The 21,054-nt window shown below is 44.6% G+C and overlaps 2 protein-coding genes across 8 annotated transcripts in view; one reads left to right on the top strand and one right to left on the bottom strand.

The window, feature by feature from the left end:
- The window catches only part of PARP9 (poly(ADP-ribose) polymerase family member 9), a 33,023-nt gene extending 21,541 nt beyond the window's left edge, over positions 1-11,482 (bottom strand). The window contains exons 1-5 of one of the 6 annotated variants that reach the window (XM_067738698.1): positions 11,349-11,439; positions 6,850-7,069; positions 5,998-6,079; positions 5,050-5,191; positions 1,673-2,517 (exon numbers count right to left, since the gene is read on the bottom strand). In XM_067738698.1, coding sequence (XP_067594799.1) covers positions 1,673-2,517; positions 5,050-5,191; positions 5,998-6,012 — 1,002 coding nt within the window. In that variant the 5' untranslated portion in view covers positions 6,013-6,079; positions 6,850-7,069; positions 11,349-11,439. Of the gene's footprint in view, positions 1-1,672; positions 2,518-5,049; positions 5,192-5,997; positions 6,080-6,849; positions 7,070-9,934; positions 9,956-11,348 lie in introns of those variants that run through there. The other 5 variants (XM_067738696.1, XM_067738700.1, XM_067738697.1 and 2 more) reach the window with 5 other exon arrangements.
- DTX3L (deltex E3 ubiquitin ligase 3L) lies at positions 11,265-20,058 on the top strand. Of its 2 annotated transcripts, XM_067738702.1 has the most exons (5): positions 11,269-11,724; positions 12,574-12,776; positions 14,727-16,262; positions 16,689-16,906; positions 17,749-20,058. In XM_067738702.1, the coding sequence occupies exons 1-5, from the start codon at positions 11,523-11,525 to the stop codon at positions 17,816-17,818; spliced, it is 2,229 nt and encodes a 742-aa protein (XP_067594803.1). In that variant the 5' UTR covers positions 11,269-11,522; the 3' UTR covers positions 17,819-20,058. The 2 variants fall into 2 exon arrangements, with proteins under 2 accessions (XP_067594804.1, XP_067594803.1); XM_067738703.1 differs by lacking the exon at positions 16,689-16,906 and having other exon boundaries at positions 11,265-11,724.
- The last annotated feature ends 996 nt before the right edge of the window (positions 20,059-21,054 follow it).

The following is a 21,054-nucleotide window of genomic DNA, read 5'->3' as shown; positions in this document are numbered from 1 at the left end:
TTATAATTTATATTTTATATTTTATAAATAAAATTATTTATAAATTAATAATTTAATATTTAATAAAATGTTTATTTAAAATATTTAAAATAAATAAAATAAAAAATAAAATAAAATAAAAAATAAAAATAAATAAATAAATAAAAATAAATTTAAAAAGTCTTTGGTGGGAAATAAAAGTCTTTGGTGGCCTCCTTGGTGGGGTCCCCAGATCCCCCAATTCATCCTGATAGCTTTGGCTCCCTTTGGGGGTAACTTCGGTACTTCTCATGGATGTTAATGAATGTGTCACTTTGAAAGTGAAATCAGAATTTGCAAGTCGGGGGCATTGGCATCCTTTACAAATTTTAAAGTTCCTTGTGTTGGCAATAATTAAGTACAATAAAATTTTAGTTAAAGGGATAAGTTACTCAACCAGGATGTTTCCACTTTAATTTTAAATTGGCATATTAATGATTTATCAAATGAATATTTCATCTCATGGGGTCCCCGCAGTCTTCTTTCTAATTGTCTTGCAGGCAATAAATGGCATATTTTCACTTGTGATTAAGTCTATTTGATTGTGTCCATAGGAGGGTCAGATCCAGGGGAAAAATAGAGAATATAGCCTTATATTCTTTCTCTCTCTTCCTCTGTTGCAACCCTTGCTCCCTGCTGCCCCCTTCAGTTACTCATCGGTAATTTGTTGAACACCCAGTTGCATGCCCAGAGACCAGCCCCACGGCTACAGAGATGAACAAGCCACGATTTCTACCTTCGAGGTACTCCCTGCCTGGCAGAGAAGCTGCACTAATTCAGAAATACCTAGGTTCACTGTTACCCTGACTCTCTCCCCTCCCTGTCAGGGTCCTCACCTTTGTGCCCTATGATCCCTGGCTAAATGCTACGTTACACTTTGTATCCTCCACAGCTCCTGGCACAGAGCCATATACTCAGAATACGATTTACAGTTCCGCTTAGGTCTCCTGACTGGTCTAGCCTACTACTTTTGATCTGTCAATTCCTCTGTATCTCTCTGATCCGTCATTCTAACCACCCAGGCCTCTTCTCCTGCCAATTTAAAACTCACATCTTCTGAAGTAATCCTTCTTGATCTACTACACTCCACTCTTGTCACAAATGTATATACTCTTAAATATGAATTCACTTTGTATTAAGACTTTTTTGTTTATTATTGCTAGGTTGCTTTAGAAATGTTCAGATGGTTTGTCTCCCTAACGAAATTTTTCAAATAGAGAATCTTTTTACATAAAAAGAATAAAATAGATTTTAAGTTCCTCAGAATCAAAGATTGTTCTATTTCCTCATGGTGCCTAAGAATAATGGCAATAATAATTATAAATACTTACCACATGCCAAGTTTTATTCTAAGCAGTTTATGTGTATTGATTCCAACTCTAAGATATAAGTGCTATTATTATCCTTATTTTACGGATGAGGAAACTGAGGATCAAATGGTAAAGTAATTTGGTTCAGGTCACCCAGTTAGTAAGTGGCAAAGCTAGTATTGAAATCCAAATGGTCTGGCTATGAAATCCATACTCTTAACCTTACTTAAGAAGATGCTTTCTAAACCGTGTTTGAAATAGTATATGCTCAAAACATACTTGATAGGTAACAAACAGTTCAGGGATACCCTTTGGGAGTGCAAGAGAATAAAACAAAGACTTACTTCCTGCATTTCAATGTGGCCCTGGACAATCTGGAGAGTCAGGTTGTTCACAACCATAGTATTGAAAAGGTCGGTGGCTTCTTGACTCACCCGGGACCCCAGCTCGTTCCTCCCTAGGATGGCTTCTGAAACGGTTTTAAAGGCAGCAACAGTAGGGTCCTCATTGCTTACCAGGTGAATTTCTTTCAAATTACTGGTTAGTTGCATGTTTTGGAAATAACACTTGATAGTTTCCACAATGACTTGTGTACACAAATCCAGAGGGAACTGGAAAATCCCAGAGCTCAGGGCTGGAATAGCTACTGTCTCAGTGCACCCATTATGATTGACAAAATCCAAAATATTTATAATGGCTCTACGCAGTTTATCGATACATTCCTGTGTATCCATTAACCCCCACCGAGGCCCAACAGCATGGATAATGAGTTTGCAGGGAAGCTTCCCTGCTCCTGTGATAGCTATGTCACCAGTTGGAATTTTGCCATATAAGGAAACATATCTTCTGCTCTCCTCTTGGATTTCAAGGCCGCCAGCTTTCACAAGGGCCTGGGCCAGGCCTCCCCCATGAATGAGGTCTTCATTGGCTGCATTCACCACAACGTCAACAACATGTCTGGTGAGGTCACCCTTCCAGACAGATAACTCTAGCCTGGGCACCAGCATTTTTCTGAAGACTTGTAGAGACTCACTGTTACCTTCCTGGGCTGGAGAAACTAGGGTAAAGATACAGCTAAATTTTTTCTGGAGGACTTCCCACAGCTGACTCTCATTATTTTTTAAAATTTTGAAGTCATTGTGATTAATGGAAATTTGCCGACTGTAGTTTTCTCTGAGATTATCAATCTCTGGAAAGGGAGAGAAGATAAAAAATAAAGAAATGAGCAAGCGTCCCTTTGAAAAGGATGTAATTCTACTTCACACCAGGAGACTGAGCTTCTTCTGTGCAAGAAGAAAGACAAGCTTCCTCTAGGCCCCTTCCTGATTCTCCCTCTCACCTAGACCTGTAATTAGACCAAAGATATCCAAGAGTTTTCAATGGTAAGTCACCATAAAGTGCTTAGTCGTGTGCCCGGCATACAGTAAATATTCAATAAGTGGTAGCTACTATGATACAATGATGGTGGTTTAAAATTGTGCATATCAGGGCTCATAGATTTTAAAAATCTACATAAAAATGGCAAGTGTGGGAAGACCCATGCTTAAGGCACAAGTATTAGAAAGGACTTACTTATGAGTCAAAAATATGGGGAGGCTTTATTCATAACTCATTAGCCTTTGTCAGTGTCTTGGCTTGGGTTCTCCTAGGAGCTGATTCTGAGGCGGAGGTTTGAGTGTAAGTTTATTTGGGAGGTTATCCCAGAAAACACCAGGGGTGTGGGATGGGAAGAGGAGAGTGGGAAAGTGAGACAGGGAAAGGAAAGAAATGAATAAAGGGGGTGTTACAAAGCAAATGAAGCTTTAACTCCACAGGGGGACAGTTTAGACCATGTGTCTCAGAATTATATCACCAGAGGGGTAAAGGAGCTGGGATATTTGTCCAGTTTTTATCAGTCATTGGTCGAGGATGCTCCTGGGGACATAGTCCAGCACATGGGCGGAGCACTGACGATATGACAGTAAACAATTCTCCACCATACTCTAGTTTTGTAGCGCGATTTTGGTGGAATTAAAAATGATTGGCTGGGCTTCCCTGGTGGCGCAGTGGTTGAGAGTCCGCCTGCCGATGCAGGGGACGCAGGTTCGTGCCCCGGTCCGGGAAGATCCCACCTGCCGTGATGCGGCTGGCCCCGTGAGCCATGGCCGCTGAGCCTGCGCGTCTGGAGCCTGTGCTCCACAACGGGAGAAGCCACAACAGTGAGAGGCCCGCATACTGACAAAAAAAAATAAAAACTGATTGGCTAAAAATTATTTACTGCATGTGGCAGCAAGATGATGTGCTGCTCAGATCCCCCTTCAGTGAAGGGGGCAGTATGGTTAGCTGACAGCCTCCAGTTGTTAGGCCCTCAGGGCCCATCTCAGCCTTCCAACCCAGGTCACGCTATTCTCAGGGTGGCTCCCATCAATGGCTGAACAAGGCCATTGATGTCCAATGTGGGACTCCGCCAATGAGCAACCTCAGACTGGCAGAGCTTTTTTTTTAAAATTAATTAATTCATTTTTGGCTGCATTGGGTCTTAGTTGCTGCATGTGGGCTTTTCTCTAGTTGCGGTGAGCAGGGGTTACTCTTCGTTGTGGTACGCAGGCTTCTCACTGCAGTGGCTCCTTTTGTTGCAGAGCATGGGCTCTAGGCGCACGGGCTTCAGTAGTTGTGGCTCGCGGGCTCTAGAGCGCAGGCTCAGTAGTTGTGGCGCACAGGCTTAGCTGCTCCGCCGCATGTGGGATCTTTGCGGACCAGAGTTCGAACCCGTGTCCCCTGGATTGGCAGGCGGATTCTCAACCACCGCACCACCAGGGAAGCCCAGACTGGCAGAGCTTTGCCAGGTTTACATTACAGTCTGATGGTTCCACCTGCCCAATCCAGTTTCTTCTCTTTTCCTTTTACCTTCTGCATTCCTAACTCCATCTCAGTTTCCGCGTCCTGGAGAACCCAACCTGTGCCAGTGTATTTCATGGGGTCTAAGGCATTATTATTATATGCCACTGAGAAAGGAAAAACGATGCCAACTAAACCTATCAGTGGGTAGAGAGTAGCCTTACTTCAGAGATGTGAAAAAAATGTGTGCCCTAAAACAGATTATAGTGTAGTAATTATTTTTTACTTCAATTCCCATTTCTAATCTGAGCCACCTAGAAAAACCTCTGGTGACCTCAATTACAATCACCTAAAAGCAGCAGCACATGAGTAGTCCGAGCCAACAGGCTTGTGCTTTGGTTGAAAATCTCAAGTGGGCCACCCAAGTTTAGGCAGGTTCCGTTTTGGCTCTTTTTTTTTTTTTTTTTTTTTTTTTTTTTTTTTGCGGTACGTGGGCCTCTCACTGCCGTGGCCTCTCCCGTTGCGGAGCACAGGCTCCGGACGCGCAGGCTCAGCGGCCATGGCTCACGGGCCCAGCCGCTCCGCGGCACGTGGGATCTTCCCGGACCGGGGCATGAACCCACGTCCCCTGCATCGGCAGGCGGACTCTCAACCACTGCGCCACCAGGGAAGCCCCCGTTTTGGCTCTTACAAGCCTTGTTGAGCAAGGAGACAATCAGTGGGTCACCTCTTATCAACAGTTTCAGTTCTAGGGCTGTGGTCAGAAGGGTCTCACATCTTGTGGGCAAAGGATAAGATCAACGGGAGCCCTAAGGGAACACATCTGCTGGTGCCACGTTGCTTCTGAAGCAGTCCCCCTTCTGAGGCATATGCCCGGTCCCCACAAGGTCCTGCAGTCACGCACCTGAGCACCTGTGGGGGGAGATAGTCTCCTCTGTATTCCCCTTTCTCCACTGAGGAAAGATATGAGCAAAGATTTTCTGAGACAAGAGTGGGAGTGAGGTGATCCTACCTGATTTCTCATTGTAAGCTGCTGCTCCGACACCCTGTGAAAAGTGAGAGTGGTTTAAAAAAAATTGAGACCGAATGATTTACAGATTACTGATAACAAATACCGCTTCATAAACACAAAGCAACAGAAACCTTCCTAAGAACACTGGGTTTGAGGGGGAAGGGGAACACGTTTGTTTGTTTAATCAGTGTGCCTGAAATACCTGAAATACTAAATGTTCCAGCCAACACTGACTCTACCCCGCTTCCCTAGAGGCCAATGCACTTTTAATTCTGGATGGGATGAAGGGCTGGAGTTTACCACTTGAAAAGGCTCAAAGGTCACAGACCAAAATGACCCAAAACTCTCGGACAGGATCCAATCTCCAAAGGTTTGTGGGGTTTCTCTAGACAGAACAACATGGGGACATGAGCCTCATCAGCTACACCTCCCCATCTACCACTTTCAATTGCTTACTTCATGATACAAGCCTGAATGTGGAATTTTCAGGATAAACAAATGAGGTGCCTTTTCCCTAGTCCCTTATTTTTATTCCTCCTCCATCCTCCTCCTCCCCGCGTGCTGCAAAAGTAGAATTGTTGAATGAGTAGAGAGAATAAAAATGATACTGAGGCGACATTTTTTTAAAAATCACCCATCCTCATGTTGACTCTGTTGATTATACTAGCATATTCTGAGTCTCCATCTCTCGCATGGGGCAAAGAGAAAACTTTTACTGGGAGAGTAAAACCAAATAAGTATACCAGTTATAACTGAAGACCCCAGATTTTTTGCTATTACAGGAAGAACTATTCACGTGCTGATCAAAGTTTATTACTTATATACATTTATGCTTTTTACCTTGGAAAAGTCCATCCTCCAGGTCTCTGGGGTCTTTCAATGTTTACTCTGTTTTGTCTTTCCCAAACGTGGCGGCCTCCTTCTAGGAATGAATAGGATGTAATATGATGAGCATCTTAGGGAATTTGGTGAGAATACACAACAGGAAGACTAAACAAGATTTCTGATCTTGAGTGATTTTTAATTTCACTTGGTGAAGATGCACACATTGCTTTTGCTGCTGTTGTTACTGTTTACCCTCTATCCTTTACAGAGAGATTCAAAGAAGGGAAATAACTGTATGGGCTACAGCAGGGAAAGCTTTATGAGGAAGGTGAGGCTAGAGCCAGGCCTTAAAGGACGAAGCAGGCTTTTACATATTTAGAAGAGGATGATGATACCAAATGGTAAAACTAAGCACAGCATTCAAAGAGCAATGAGGAAAAAACCAGCCTATGGGTGAGTGAAGACCCCTGAAGGGTGTCCAAAGAGAGGGAACTGTGCTTATGCCTGTGGAGGACATACGTTACTGAGTTTGTGATAAATATCTCTGATCGAATTAGAAAGGGGATTGTCTGGATAAAAATCAGAGACCGTGGGAAAACATATTTTAATAATTTTTCCTTCTAACAGGTAGGAATGAAAGACTGTGAATTTGAGGAGAATAATAATAAAAATGCTTAAAGACACCGTTGCCCACACTTGTTTCCACATAGTTGCCTCTAGGCCTCTGAAATGATTTCTGATGCCTCTACAATAGGAAAATTTTGTGCGACTCTCTACAGCATCAGAGCACCATCATTCTTTCTTTTTTCTTTTGGTAATACTTATTTATTTTATTTTTGGCTTTGTTGGTTCTTCATTGCTGCGCACAGGTTCTCTAGTTGCGGCCAGCAGTGGCTACTCTTCGTTGTGGTGCGCGGGCTTCTCAATGCAGTGGCTTCTCTTGTTGCGGAGCACGGGCTCTAGGCATCTGGGGTCAGTAGTCGTGGCTCATGGGCTCTAGAGTGCAGGCTCAGTAGTTGTGGCTCACGGGCTTAGTTCCTCCGCAGCATGTGGGATCTTTCTGGACCAGGGCTCGAACCCGTGTGACCTGCATTGGCAGGAGGATTATTCTTACATGTCAGGAAAAGCTGCAAGTCCAAGTATAATCCAAAAATGCAGGGAGAAGACGCATTTTTGCCTCCAGAGGGCACTGCTGTTTTCACAAAAGAAGGAAAACTGCCGTATCTGCTCCCACTGTGGGCTTCCAGTGGGTTTTTCTTTAGATGATGTTGCACTTGTTTTCTTTTTTTCTCATTATTAATTTTTATTGGATTATGGTTGCTTTACAATGTTGTGTTAGCCTCCACTGCACAACGGAATGAATCAGCCATACACATACAGATATCCCCTCCCTTTTGTACTTCCCTCCCATCTAGGTTACCACAGTATATTAGGTAGGGTTCCCTGTGCTATACAGTATGTTCCCAGAAACCGTCTATTTTATACATGGTATCAATAATGTATATGTGTCAATCCCAGTCTCCCAAGCCCTCCCTCCCCACCCCTTCCCCCTTGGTATCCATACATTTGTTCTCTATGTCTATGTCTCTATTCCTGCCCTGAAAATAGGTTCATTTGTACCATTTTTCTAGATTCCACATATATGCTTTATGATACGATATTTGCTTTTCTCTTTCTGACTTAATTCATTCTGTATGACACTCTCTGGATCCATCCACGTCTCTACAAATGACCCAATTTTGTTCCTTTTTATGGCTGAGTAATATTCCATTGTATATAGGTACCACATCTTCTTTTCCATTCCTCTGTTGATGGACATTTAGGTTGCTTCCATGTCCTGGCTATTGTAAATAGTGCTGATATGAACATAGGGTGCATGTGTTGTTTTTGAATTATGGTTTTCTCTGGGTATACTCTTGTTCAGACCAGGCTTCAAGGGCTCTGGGATAGACTTGACAGTGGCGGATGACACTCTTTTAACCCCAAAGAAATTAAAAACAAGGAGCGTATTGTCCAAAACATTCAATCTCTTCTATTTTATTTTAACAACAATAGCAACAAAAGCCTTCCCAGCTTTCCATCACTGGTTCCTACTATGTTCCTTTCTCTTCATGGGCAGCATGAAGGAGCTGACTCTCCATCCACCTGTCTGCTCAGCCCACTGCAGTCTGACTCCCAGCTCATCCCCAGCCTCCTCTGAAACTGCTCGCAGTGTCTTCCACGTGGCTAACCCCAGTGGACTCTCTTCTGTCCTAATCTTTATTTGACCTCTCTCTATAGTTTCATTCTTCATTTCATTCTCTGATTCCTGAACCTCTGCTTTTTGGCTTCTCCTATACCATCTTCCCTTGGTTCTTTTGTTACCTCTCACTTTGCCTTTACAGACCTTTCCCCTGGATTCAGCCTCAGTCAACTGTCCCAGGATTTTGTCAAGAGGCACGTCTCAGCTCATTCTGTACACCCTCAAAGGGTGATCTCATCCACTCTCACGACTTCAACTCACCAGATGCAAATATGACTCCCACATCTGTATCTCTAGGCTCTCCTAAGCCTCACTTTTCAAGACTACCTGAACGTCCCATAGTCCCCTCAAACACAGCCTCTGCAAAACTGGACCCATAGTCTCCTCATTTCCACTCCCCGCACCGCTACCTACCCTCACCCAACCCCCTCCAAAATCCATGCTTTATCTCCTAGATTCCACAGCTTGGTAAATGATACACCATTCATCCACTCAAGTCAGAAATCTAGAATCTTCTCTTCTGTCCCATATTCAACTCATCACTGGGTCTTGTCCACCTAAATCACTTTCAGATACGGCCCTACCCTCCTTGCCCATTGTTACCACTTCACTTCAGGGCCTCAGGGCCCCTTGCCTGAGCTATGGCAATACATTCTTTTTAAACATTTAAATGTACTTAATTTTATGTTTTATTGTTTGAATTGTTCAAATTTTGAAAGTATAAAAGGCTCCCTCCTACTCCCCTCACTAAATTCCCTTCCCAGAGGCAATCACTGTTATTAGCTTCTCCTGTGTCCTTCCAGAAGCATTTTTACACAAAAGCATCTTTTTTTCCTCACAAAGAAGGCATTTATTTGAAAAGCACTCTCTGCTCAAAACCTTCAGCAGACTCCATCACCTGTGGTAAAGATCAAGCTCTTCAGCCTGGCATTCAAGGGTCTCTTTGCCATATCCGTTTCCCAGCCTCCCCATTACATACCCAATGCTCCGGCGGAACTACAGTGCTGCGAAACTACTCGATTTTCTCCAAACTCTCCTTCACCTCTGGGTCTTTGCCTTCATGGGGAGGAAGCTCTGGGACTTCACCTTGGTCAGAGTGCTCTTCAGAGCCTGTGCCCATCCTCAAAATGCAGCATGTTATACACACTGTTCTGCATCTTCCCTTTTCCATTTAATGTATTCTAGAGATCTTTCCATGTTGGCACATAGAGAGGGTCTTCCTTCTTTCTACTGCTCATTGCATTCCATTGCATAGATGCACTATAAGTTATTCAACTGCTAGTACCCTCTTTTATGGACACAAGGAGTTTCTAATCTTTTTTTTTTTTTTTTTTTTTTTTGCGGTACGCGGGCCTCTCACTGCCGCGGCCCCTCCCGTCGCGGAGCACAGGCTCCGGACGCGCAGGCTCAGCGGCCATGGCTCACGGGGGCCCAGCCGCTCCGCGGCACGTGGGATCCTCCCGAACCGGGGCACGAACCCGCGTCCCCGGCATCGGCAGGCGGACCCTCAACCACTGCGCCACCAGGGAAGCCCTCTAATCTTTTACTATTATAAAAAAGGCTGTAAAGAACAACTTAGTACATAGGTCACTTCACAGAGGTGCTAATCAATAAACGGGACAAATTCCTAGAAGTGGAACTGCACAATAGGGATGTATACGCAGTCGTAATTCTGATAGCACTGCCAAATTGCTCTTCATAAAGACTCACCCATTTCCAGTCTTACCAGCCACGTGCAAAAAAACCTTACCTCTGGCCTCTCCACCTCCATTCATCCCTGCATGGAAATGTGTCCTTCACATGATTGTCAACACCAGCTTTCTAAAATGCACATCTGACATGTCACTCTCCTGCTTGCCCTGCCTACGAGCCTTCCATGTCTCGTTAACCGATCTTGAAGACTTTTCACTGTCTAGAACTGTGCTGTCCAGTGTGGGTCATTAGCCACACGTAGCTCTTGAGCACTTGAAATGTGGCTAATCACAACGGAAAGGTGATGTAAATGTGAGATAAACACTGGATTGCAACGACTCAGGATGACAAAAAAGGATGTAAAATATGTCATTAATAAGTTTTTAACATTGATTACATGCCTAAATGGTTAATTTAGGATACAGTGAGCTAAATAACATAAAATTAATTTCACCTGTTTGTAATTTAAAAATTATAGCTACCAAAAATTTTAAAATTAATATGTAGCTCACATTATATTTCTATCGGACAGCACTGGTCTAGACCCTTCCTCTGTCATCTCCCTTACTCATCACGGCTTCCCAAGGCCTCAGTGTCCCCTCTGTGCTTCAGATGCAGTGGTCTCTGTGCTTTTGATGCTCCCCATCCCTCCCTCTCCTTCTCTCTTTTTTTTTTTTGCTGTACTTGGGCCTCTCACTGTTGTGGCCTCTCCCGTTGCGGAGCACAAGCTCCGGACGCGCAGGCTCAGCGGCCATGGCTCACGGGCCCAGCCGCTCCGCGGCACGCGGGATCCTCCCGGACCGGGGCACGAACCCACGTCCCCTGCATCAGCAGGCGGACCCTCAACCACTGCACCACCAGGGAAGCCCCTTCTCTCCTTCTCTCTTTTAAGATTCTTCTTCAAACTTCCTATCAAGGCCTTCAAGAGATTTTGCTTTTTTAGTCACAAGTCTACCTCACCTTACCAGCCGGTGAGGTCAGGTGCCTCCCCTTTCACCTTTATTCCCTAGTACACAGGGCACAGCATGCAGTTCAGTATTGGCCAAATCGGGAAATGAGAGCAGAAAAGCCCCAAGAGCCAGTCTAAAGCGTAGCGTTAGAGAAGGTAACATGTGATGTGTCACAACGCAGGTGAACAAATTCAAATTTTTAAAAAATGTAGGTAAGTTTAACCTGAATTCAGAATATGAATTACATTTCAGCTGCAAATAATAGTAACAACAGTAAGAGTTAAAAGGAATCAAAAACTCAGGAGAAACTTTCTTTGACTTGAGCATCTGCCCAGCCTCCATCCTCACCAGGGGAGGCTTGGCCCTGGGCGCGTCTCTCGACCGCTTCTCCCCGGCCCGTTCCCCGCCCGAGTCCGCAGGAGAGGAGACCCGGGCGCCTTGGCGCACTACCGCCCCGGGAACAGGGGACGGGACCTACTCACCCGGCAGTCCACGGCAGGGAGGGCAGCGAAGAGAGGAGCGGGTGCGGCTCTGCCCGGAACCGAAAGAGATCTCCGGGAAAGCGAAACTGAAACTTTGCGCTCCAGGGCGGCGGGGCCCGACGCACCCCTGCCAGTGCCCGGCACAGCGGCGTCGCCAGTCGCGGCGTCATCCCCATGCGGAGAGCCATGGCTTCGAACCTCTGCCCGCCGTCCCCGCTGCTCGTGCGGGTGTCGCATCCCGGCACCCGCCTACCATGGAAGCTGGAAAAGTACTTCCAGAGCCGGGAGTCGGGCGGCGGGGAGTGCACCGTGCAGGCCCAGGACCGCAACGACCCCAACTCGGACACCTTCCGGGTGCAGTTCGTGCATAGGGCGAGTGAGCTGCGGGCCCGGGCTGGGGGGCAGCCACCGTCCTTGGGAAGAGGGGAGGGGTGAGGGGCTCCATGCAGACCCAGTTCAAGCTGACCTAGGAGAGAGGGCGGGAGAAAGTCTGGTGGGGGACAGGAACCTGGGGGTCCTGCTGGCAAGAGGCGCAAACCCAGGGAGTAGGACAGAGCTCACAAGTGCCCAGTCTCTGACCTGGGCCGACTGTGCCTTAAAGTTGATACTTCGCAGTCTCCTCGCCGTGACTCCTATGTCTCAGCTCTCAGAACACGCTTGCCACCCCCAGACGCCTGTCAGCCCTTGTCACTTAGGAATTTCACTTTTATGTTTTACATAATTATTCCACTGATTTGTTTTTGAGAATTCGAAAAGTTATATATGCTCACTAGGGAAAAGGGAGAAAAGAATAAAGAAAACCACCTGGAGAGAAACAATGTGAACATTTTGATATATTTCCTCCCAGCCTTTTCCTCTGAATGTCAGTAAACACATAGTAGTTCGAAAACTGAGTCTACACTTCTGATTCCTGCTGTTTTCACTTAACTCATAATGAGTGTCAGGGAAATGGGGAACTGGCAACAGTTTCAGGAACATGACTTTTAATGAGTGGACGCTACTCCATTATCATTAAGCTTTCCTTTCTACAGTAGAACTTAAGCTGCCTACTTTAGAGTTTTGAATAGCTCCCTCACCTTATCACCAACCCACCATTCCAGGATATGCAGGGAGCAGCCCTTACTGGGAGGGTTGTTGGGGCAAGGTACAGATGCATGAGTAAGAGGATTATTTGAAATTGCTCCCATTTCTATGTGTATGTATGTATTTAATGTCTCCACTGAAGGTAAGGAGGGAGTGTTGAAGAAAGGAAAGCACCAAATTGTGGTTGACAACAAACCTGTGACTATATTCCTGGAACCCAATGACAATGCAGCAGAGAACACCAGGATGTCTTCTTTGACACAGTCACAAAAAGGGGCAAGCCCTGGTGAGAAGCATTCAAATGAAAAGGACATTTCTAGCGCTGTGGATTCCTGTGTCCAGAAGGTGAGTATTGAAGGAGGTAGGTATGTTCCTGCAGCTAACTCTCCAGTCCAAGGACCATTTGCTGAGGATTCATTATGAGCCTGGCACTGTTGTAGACATTGGGACACAGAGGTGAACACAACAGACAGGTCCCTGCTGGGGAGAGGTACATAGAAAGACAATAAGCAAGAAAACAAAATAAATAAAACCATTTCAGAGAGTGATACGTGCTAAGGAGAAAATATAATGGGGTTTCGCCTTAGAGCTTGACAGGGCCAGGGCAAGGAAGGAGAAGGAATCTGTGTTATTTCCGACCAGAAGTCAGAGTCTCTGAGGAGGTGACATTTGGCCTGAGACTTGAATGATGAGCAGGGGCCAGCCATGCAGAGTCATTGGACAAATCAACTGCCTACTGTGTGCCAGGCACTGTCACAGGAGCTGGAGATCAGCCAGGAGCACAGCAGACCCTGCCCTCAGGGATCTTACATTCTAGTGAGGGAACCAGACAATAATAGTAAACATATAGATACGGAATAAAATATCTGCCAGTGATAAATATCTGCTAGGAAGAAGAATAAAGCAGGATAAGTGATAGTAACAGGACTACTATTTTAAATAGGATATCAGGAAAAACCTCTCAAATGAGGTGACCTCTGAGTAGAGACACAAATGAAGTAAGGGAGCTAGCTAAGTGGATGTCTAGGGGAAGAAGGTTCTAGGCAGAGGGAAAAAAACAAGTGTAAAGTTGACACACCCCCTCCCCCCCTCCCCACACACATCCAGACAGGAGCTCACATCCTGAGCCCAAGAGCTTCAAAGAGAGAGATAAGCGTGGCTGGAGGGCAGAGAGCGAGAGAGAGAGAGAGAGAGAGAGAGAGAGAGAGAGAGAGAGAGAGAGAGAGAGAGAGAGAGAGAGAGAGAGAGAGAGAGAGAGTGTGAGAGAGAGTGAGAGAGGAACTTGGAGAGGTACCTAGAAGTCAGGTCTTTGAGGGATGAAGGTTAGGACTTTGGATTTTAACTTAAATGTTAGGAGATTCCTTAGATGGTTTTAAGCAGGGGTATAGAGTGATCTGATTCACATTTCTGCAGGATCACTCTGGCTGCTGTGTGGAGAACAGAATCTAGGAAGAGGCTGAAGTGGAAGGTCAGAGTCCAGTTAGGAGGGGTTGCAGTGAGCCAGGCGCAAGGTGACAATGGTTTGGACTCCGGTGGTCCTGATGGAGGTGTGAGAAGTGGCTGGATTCAGGAAACATTTTGAAGATCTAGAGGAAGGATGTTATATGCAGAGGAAATAGCTTGTGCAAAGACCTCGAGGGAGAACAAAACATTAGAAATCTTGCTTTTATATTACATTCAATTTGCCTCTGTCCTTTTTCACCTAATCTGGTGTTTGTCTTATACTTGAGCTTCTAAAGGCCAGGGTTTAGAGGGCCCAGCAACATTGCATGCAGTTAGGGGGTTAGTTTTGTTTTGTTTTTTAAAAAGAGAAAAAAAGAAAGAAGGACGAGGGCAGAAGAGAAAAAACAATAATAGGAAAAAACATCATCCTCAGATTTATGGCTCCCTCCCAGGCTCACACTCTTCAGTGAGAGACACAGCAATTTACCCAGAAAGGAACAAAGTGCCTTCCCTCCGCCCTACTCCCCAAGGTCAAAGCAAGAGTGGCAGCTCTAGAATCCGGACTTCCTGTCCATGGAACTTTTAAAAATGTTAGTGCCCGGGCTCTACATTTACATCAGAATCTCTGGAGATGTGCTTGGGCCTTGGGTGTTTTGTTTTTTTTTTTCTCCCCAGGCTATTCTAATATACAGACAGGGCTGGGTGCCTCTGGGTTGTAATACATTGCATGCTTTGCAAAAAGGATTGGAAAGAAGTCACAGCGGTTATTTCTCTAGTCTCTAGACATTCTCCTGAGAGGAGCGTAGACCTGGATGTCTAATAGATTTTATTTGTTCCCTTTTAAAATTTCAGATCTTTCTTACTGTCACAGCTGAACTGAACTGTCACCTGTTCTCTAAAGAGCAGAGGGAACACATCGCCATTCTCTGCCCCAGTGTCGAGCGAGTGAAGGGCCATGAAGGAATTGAGAAAGTGCGTGGTGACTTCAGAGATATTGAAAAAATACATGGCTTCTTGAGTGAACAACTCCTGGAAAAGGAGCAGAAACGAGAATCTTCCCCTTTGACAACAGAGAGGGAGCCACTCCATCAGCAGGACGGGAACAGCTGTGTTTCTCCCTCTGAACCAAAAACCAGGTCGGAAGAAAAAAGCAACCATTTTGAAGTTCCCTTGGCTTTCTTTGAATACTTCACATACACCTGCCCTGATAAAATATACTCAATAGAGAAAATGTTTGGGATAAAAATTAAAACTCAGAAGAGTTCTCCGAATATGGTCTGTTTAGACATCACCTCAAGTCAATCAGGTAACCTCGAAGCAGCTTGCGAGTCTTTTGTCAGAGAATTTCAGAAGCGTGTGAAGACTCTGAAGCAGGAATGTGTTACTCTGGCAGACAGTAAGCAGGCACACAAAATCAAACAGGAATTAAGTCACCAGTTTACAAGGCTCCTTATAAAGGAGAAAGGAGGAGAATTAACTCTCCTTGGGACCATATATGACATTGCAGCTGCCAAACGTTTTCTTGCCTCAGAAATCTCTGAAAGTCTTGTCGAGGCACCTGTGAAAATATCGACTCCCAAGCACATGATGAATGGAATTGAGCTTGACACTGCTCACTATAAGCTTTTAGAAGCAGAGTTACTCCAGGAGATATCACAGATAGAAAAGAAGTACGACACTCAAAGTAGGGTTTTGGGAACAAGTCAGAAAACCTACATTCTATTTGAACCTAAAACCAAGGAGTTAGATCTATCTGTGCATGCTTATTCAAGTTTCATTGATGCCTATCAACATGTCTCAGGTCAGATTATGAGAGAAGTTCTTTTGCTGAAACTTTTGGGCAAGGAGAGAAAGCACTTACATGGGACCAAGTTCTCTGATGACTTTCGAAAAAGGCATCCAGGTGTAGACTTTGTGCTAAATCAAGAGTCAGTGACTTTGATTGGGTTGCCAGATCACCTTACAAAGGCAAAACAGTATGTCTTAAACAGAGGGGGAACGTCTCCATTAGCTAGAGAGAAATGGAATGAAACACCCACGGACACGGATAGTAATGATTCAAAAACAGCTTCACCAACATCGCAGCGCTCTGCCAGTTCTGAGGTGTCAGAAGTGGACAAGGAAAAGGACATATGTACCATCTGTTTGAACACCATTAGTAACAGACAAGTGCTCCCAAAGTGCAAGCATGATTTCTGCAGCCCTTGTATCAAGAAAGCCTTGTCATATAAGCCAGTCTGTCCTTTGTGCCAGACTTCCTATGGTGTCCAGAAAGGGAATCAGCCAGACGGAAACATGAATGTCATTTTCAAAAGAGACTCACTTCCAGGTTATGAATCCCATGGCACCATTGTGATTACTTACAGTATCGAAGGAGGCGTACAAACAGTAAGTGTTTCTGAGGTCCATGGGTTTCTTTCCAGTGTGCTGGGATCACCAGAGCCACGGGGACTGTTCTGTTACCAATTAGACAGTGGATTTCCCAGGTAGTTACCTCCATGGTCATATGCAAGGATTTTAAATGCTGATAACGGTAACAATGTTTACTTATAATTTAGGTATCTTTTGTGTCTGTTAAGGTAGAGAAAGGGTGGGTGGTGATTGTGCACTGGAGTGGGGGAAGTCAGGAAGGTGGATAGTGTTCCCAGCATGAACTTGGGGAAAGAGGAGAAATATGAATTATATGGGGAACGTGAGCAAACCTTGAATACTTTTGTTGATTTTTGTTTGTTCTATATGCATATGAACACATCTACACATCTAGTAAAATTCTGACACAATGTTTTCATGTGACATTTTCTTGCCTTCATATAGAAAGAGCACCCAAACCCAGGAAAGAGATTTTCTGGAATATGTCGAACTGCATACTTGCCTGATAACGAGGAAGGAAGAGAGGTTTTGCATCTGCTTTGTAGGGCCTTTGACCAAAAACTGATTTTCACAGTGGGAGACTCTCGAGTATTAGGAGTCTCAGATGTCATTACGTGGAATGATATCCACCACAAAACGTCCAGGTTTGGGGGACCAGAAAGGTGAGAAGCTTTTGAAACAGAATGGCTGCTAAACAGAATTTAGAGGTCGTAAAACATGGCAATTTGAGGATGTGACTGCAAGGAGACAGTTTCTAGCAGTGGGATTGGATGCAGTGTTTTGACAGATGCTCATCTGGGGTGATAATCTCAAAGACAGAAAGATTGCTTCCTATGACCTTCTTCCCTCCCAACCACAAAGCGTCATACAGTTAATAAATTTTGCATCAGTGGGCAGCAGATCTTCAGAATCCAAGATGAATGGTATCTAAGGTGATTTAATTTGGGGTTTCATGTCTATTTGAAGGGTAGATCCTAGGAATGTTATTTACTTCGTCTTCTTTTAAGATCACCCTTTCTTCTACCCTCCCCTCCCATGAGTCCATAGAGATCCTAAATTCACTTGGCTAACAGAACTCTAGAAAAAGTCTTACTTAATGGGGATGGAAGTTGTATTATGGGCAATCCAATTGCTGTTTATGAAATTCAGATAGAATACCTCAGACCCTTAATATTCAAAAGGGAATACATCTTAAGACTTAATTTCCCAAATTTGAAAGTCTTCCTGTAGCAAAATGATTACCGTCCCTAAAAATATAGTATATTATAACTTTATAAGAGTCATTGCTTACCATGAGCTGAAAATTAAAGTCTTGTTGGAATGCAGATCCTGGGCAGACAGCTAGGCCTGCTCACTAGTGAAATGACTCACAGCAGCACACTTACAAATCAGCCTTCAGGATTGCTTGTGAATACTTGCAACACTGAAGGCTAATGCCAGGGACCTACTGTACAGATTCTTTAAAACCATCTGTGATGAAGCTAAGGGCCTTTTTCTTCTGCAGGTATGGCTACCCTGATCCTGGCTATCTGAAACGCGTCAAACAGGAGCTGAAGGATAAAGGAATTGAGTAAGAAGAGTATTGGAAGGATAAGTTGAGCCAAGCTTGCAAAAGGCACAGTTGAAGAAGCAGAGTAAATTCTAATCTAAATCCTTATGTAAAAACACCTTTAAAACTGTTTCATCTCAAGAAGTGGTTTGTGGGGAATTCCCTGGCGGTACAGGGGTTAGGACTCCGAGCGCTTCCACTGCAGGGGGCACAGGTTCGATCCTGCGGTTGGGGAACTAAAATCCTGGCTGCACAGCCAGAAAAAAAAAAAAAAAGAAGTGCTTTGTGTAAGAGTAAGAATCTGCTGGTCTGTCATTTCTGGAGTGTTACATTTTCTGGAAGATCTGTGTAATCTTGCTGCAGAGGTAGTGTGCCTCATTCTCGTGTCATCTTTGTGGAGGCTAGAGGGGTGGAGTGCTGTGGATCTGAAATCGTCTTCTGTGTTGTTCAGCTGAAGTTCCAGCTGTCAGTGGATCCTCCTTTTATTGCCATCTCTCGGGTAGTCCCTCAGTTTTGTCTGTTTGCTCTTTGATCCCTACCCTAAAAGTAAAACCTTAATGTGAAGGGTGGTCGGGTGGGAGGAAGGCTTTGGTTATGGAAAATTAGAGACCTCCGTTAACCTCCCTGCACCATGGCCAGAGGAGTGGCCAGGACAGAGACTGAGCAACCTTGGTAATAAAGGGAATAAGGCTATTATTTTTGACAACACAGAGCCTGGTGAACAGTTGGTGCTTAATAAATGTTTGCTGCCTGACTCAAGTTGCTAGTAACCCCGCAGAGAAACATGTTCCCTAAATCTTTGGCAGAGGCAGGAGTAAGGAAGACAGCTCTGGAGTCCTCACCACTTATTTGGGAAACGGAGTTTCTTACTCCAGAACTCATGACCTCTGAACTCTGACCGGCCTCTAACTTTGTCCTTGCTCCCTGCTGATTCCTATAACCTGCCATATGGTGTGCACTTCCCCTGCCCTAGTAATGCTACCCATCTCTGAACATTTTTCCCTCTGGATATAACTGTACTTTTTCTTTTTTTTTTTGCGGTACGCGGGCCTCTCACTGTTGTGGCCTCTCCCGTTGCGGAGCACAGGCTCCGGACGCGCAGGCTCAGCGGCCATGGCTCACGGGCCCAGCCGCTCCGCGGCATGTGGGATCTTCCCGGACCGGGGCACGAACCCGTGTCCCCTGCACCGGCAGGCGGACTCTCAACCACTGCGGCACCAGGGAAGCTCTATTGTACTTTTATGTATACCCCACTTGCAGTTTTAACAGATAAATCACAGGACTCTCCATAGACTCTCATGAGAAAAATGAGAAAAAACCCTTTTCCTCCCTTTTGCTAAGTCCTACCACGTCATGCTTTCTCCCTTAAAATATGTCTCCCTAAAATTGTCTGGACAGAGAAAAGGCTAGAGTCGTGCCTACCATAAGGAATACGGACATGTCAAAATTTACTTTTAAATGGTTCCTCAAGTCAGAAGAAAGTTTTAATAGCAAACTATCTCGTTATCCATGTCCCAGCCTCTCTCCAAAAATGATGAAAGAGATGTCATTTTCTTTTCCTAAAGATACGTGTACACACAGTTTTTTTGGTCAGACAGTAATAGTTAATATTGTATACTTATTTTGTCCCCTTTATGAGAGCTTTATATCTGTGTGATTGATACTATTGGCATCCCCGTTTCATAACTGAGAAAACATGCACAGAGAGGATAAGTACCTTGACAAAGATCACATAATTAATAAGAAGTTCTGGGATTCGAAGGAGTTAGTCTGGCTCCAAGGCTTCTGTGCCCTAGAGCTGTACTGTCTCCTACAGGGGTCTTTTCCTCCATGGAGGAGGCTGAGGACTCCCCATTATTCTGAGCTTCTCTCAGAAATGGATTCCTGCACAGTGCTCAAAGCAGATTTCCTCTGAGGAATTCCTGTTTGAAGAACTTAAAAACCCAGAATCTTTTTCTTTGTCCAGAGAGTTGAGGAAGGTTAAGGTAAATGATATGTCTTTTTTAAAAAAATCAGATTAGACATTTAGTTTTTGGTGATTCATTAAAGTCTTAGAGTTACGATTGTTTTGTATCTATGGATATTTTAGCTAAATTTGCTTCAAAAAAGCAAAAGTTTGGTCCCTGCTAAGGTCTGGATCCTTGATTGCAACGTGTACGCAAGTTTCCTAGTGTGGTTGGTGAGCCTTCGGATTACTGCTCTTGCTCTGTGGCAGGTATTATCATTGATATCTGCTAAAATAAAGTTATATCCATTTTAGGAACAGATTGCGTTCCTTCCCACTTCTTTTTCCTTAGGTTTAGATTCTGGGTGTTTCCTACAATACATACAGTGTACAACATACCATGTGGGCAGATGTCTTTGCTTGATTTTGTGTGTAGCTTTTGCTAAATAGTATCACAATAGAACTTTACTGTTGACTTCACTGCTGCCACGTTCAGCTGTAAAAATCACATTTCTTAGTATTTTTCCTCCTTAACACATAGGTTACTACAAAGGTAAAGGTAGGCTGCAGGTTTCATCACTTCTCTCCTTCTACATAATAACCCATCGAACTACACTTGCCCCCCCTTGCTGCAAGAGTTTTTGTTTCACCTTTCTAGCATTAGTGCTGGATTACTGAAATGGCTCACTAGGCCCCAGCAAATTAGGGCACCTTTTTCTCCAAAAAAAAAAAAGAGAATTACAAATAATGTTGAGATATTTGATGTCTCCCTAAAGATAGTAAGTTTCTGCATCCAGTTTCAATGTGTGGGATTTTCCCCCATACATCGAAGCAATCCAACACCAGCTGAGTGTCCTACAATTCAACTCAATTCTGACACTTTCCACCTGGGGATAGCATCAGATTCCAGAGGTAAGGGCTCAGCCCCACAAGACTGCCCTCCAGTTCAGGTGCCAATTGCAAGTCCAGATTGTTCTTGTGCTTCTGACCCAATGGCTATAAAATCAGAGGTTCCCATGACCCCCTCCTTGGGTTCAAGTAATTTGCTAGAGCAGCTCACAGAACTCAGGAAACCAGGTTACTCACTAGATTACTGGTTTACTATAAAATGATATAACTCAGGAACAGTCAGATGGAAGAGATGCCTATGGGGAAAGGGCATGGAGCTTCCATGCCTTTTCCAGGTGCGCCACGAAACCGAGCAGAACCCTGTGGGGCTCTTCTGGGTATGAAAGCATTTCCGTGTCCCCCATTTCTTGTTTGTAGGAAAAAGGTTTCAGCCTCCTAGACCTTCCCTGAGTTCCAAAGGGCAGATT

Source organism: Pseudorca crassidens, chromosome 5 (genome assembly GCF_039906515.1).
Source record: "Pseudorca crassidens isolate mPseCra1 chromosome 5, mPseCra1.hap1, whole genome shotgun sequence".
Classification (NCBI taxonomy): domain Eukaryota; kingdom Metazoa; phylum Chordata; class Mammalia; order Artiodactyla; family Delphinidae; genus Pseudorca; species Pseudorca crassidens.
Note: the sequence above shows the minus strand (reverse complement) of the source record. Positions and strands in the feature narration are given on the sequence as shown.

Bases quoted from the DNA above. Each gene is read 5' to 3' on its own strand.
- DTX3L (XM_067738702.1), top strand. From the start codon at position 11,523: ATGCGGAGAGCCATGGCTTCGAACCTCTGCCCGCCGTCCCCGCTGCTC. The intron at 11,725-12,573 runs GTGAGCTGCGGG...TCTCCACTGAAG, and splicing joins GCAGTTCGTGCATAGGGCGA to GTAAGGAGGGAGTGTTGAAG. The intron at 16,907-17,748 runs GTGAGAAGCTTT...TTTCTTCTGCAG, and splicing joins AGGTTTGGGGGACCAGAAAG to GTATGGCTACCCTGATCCTG.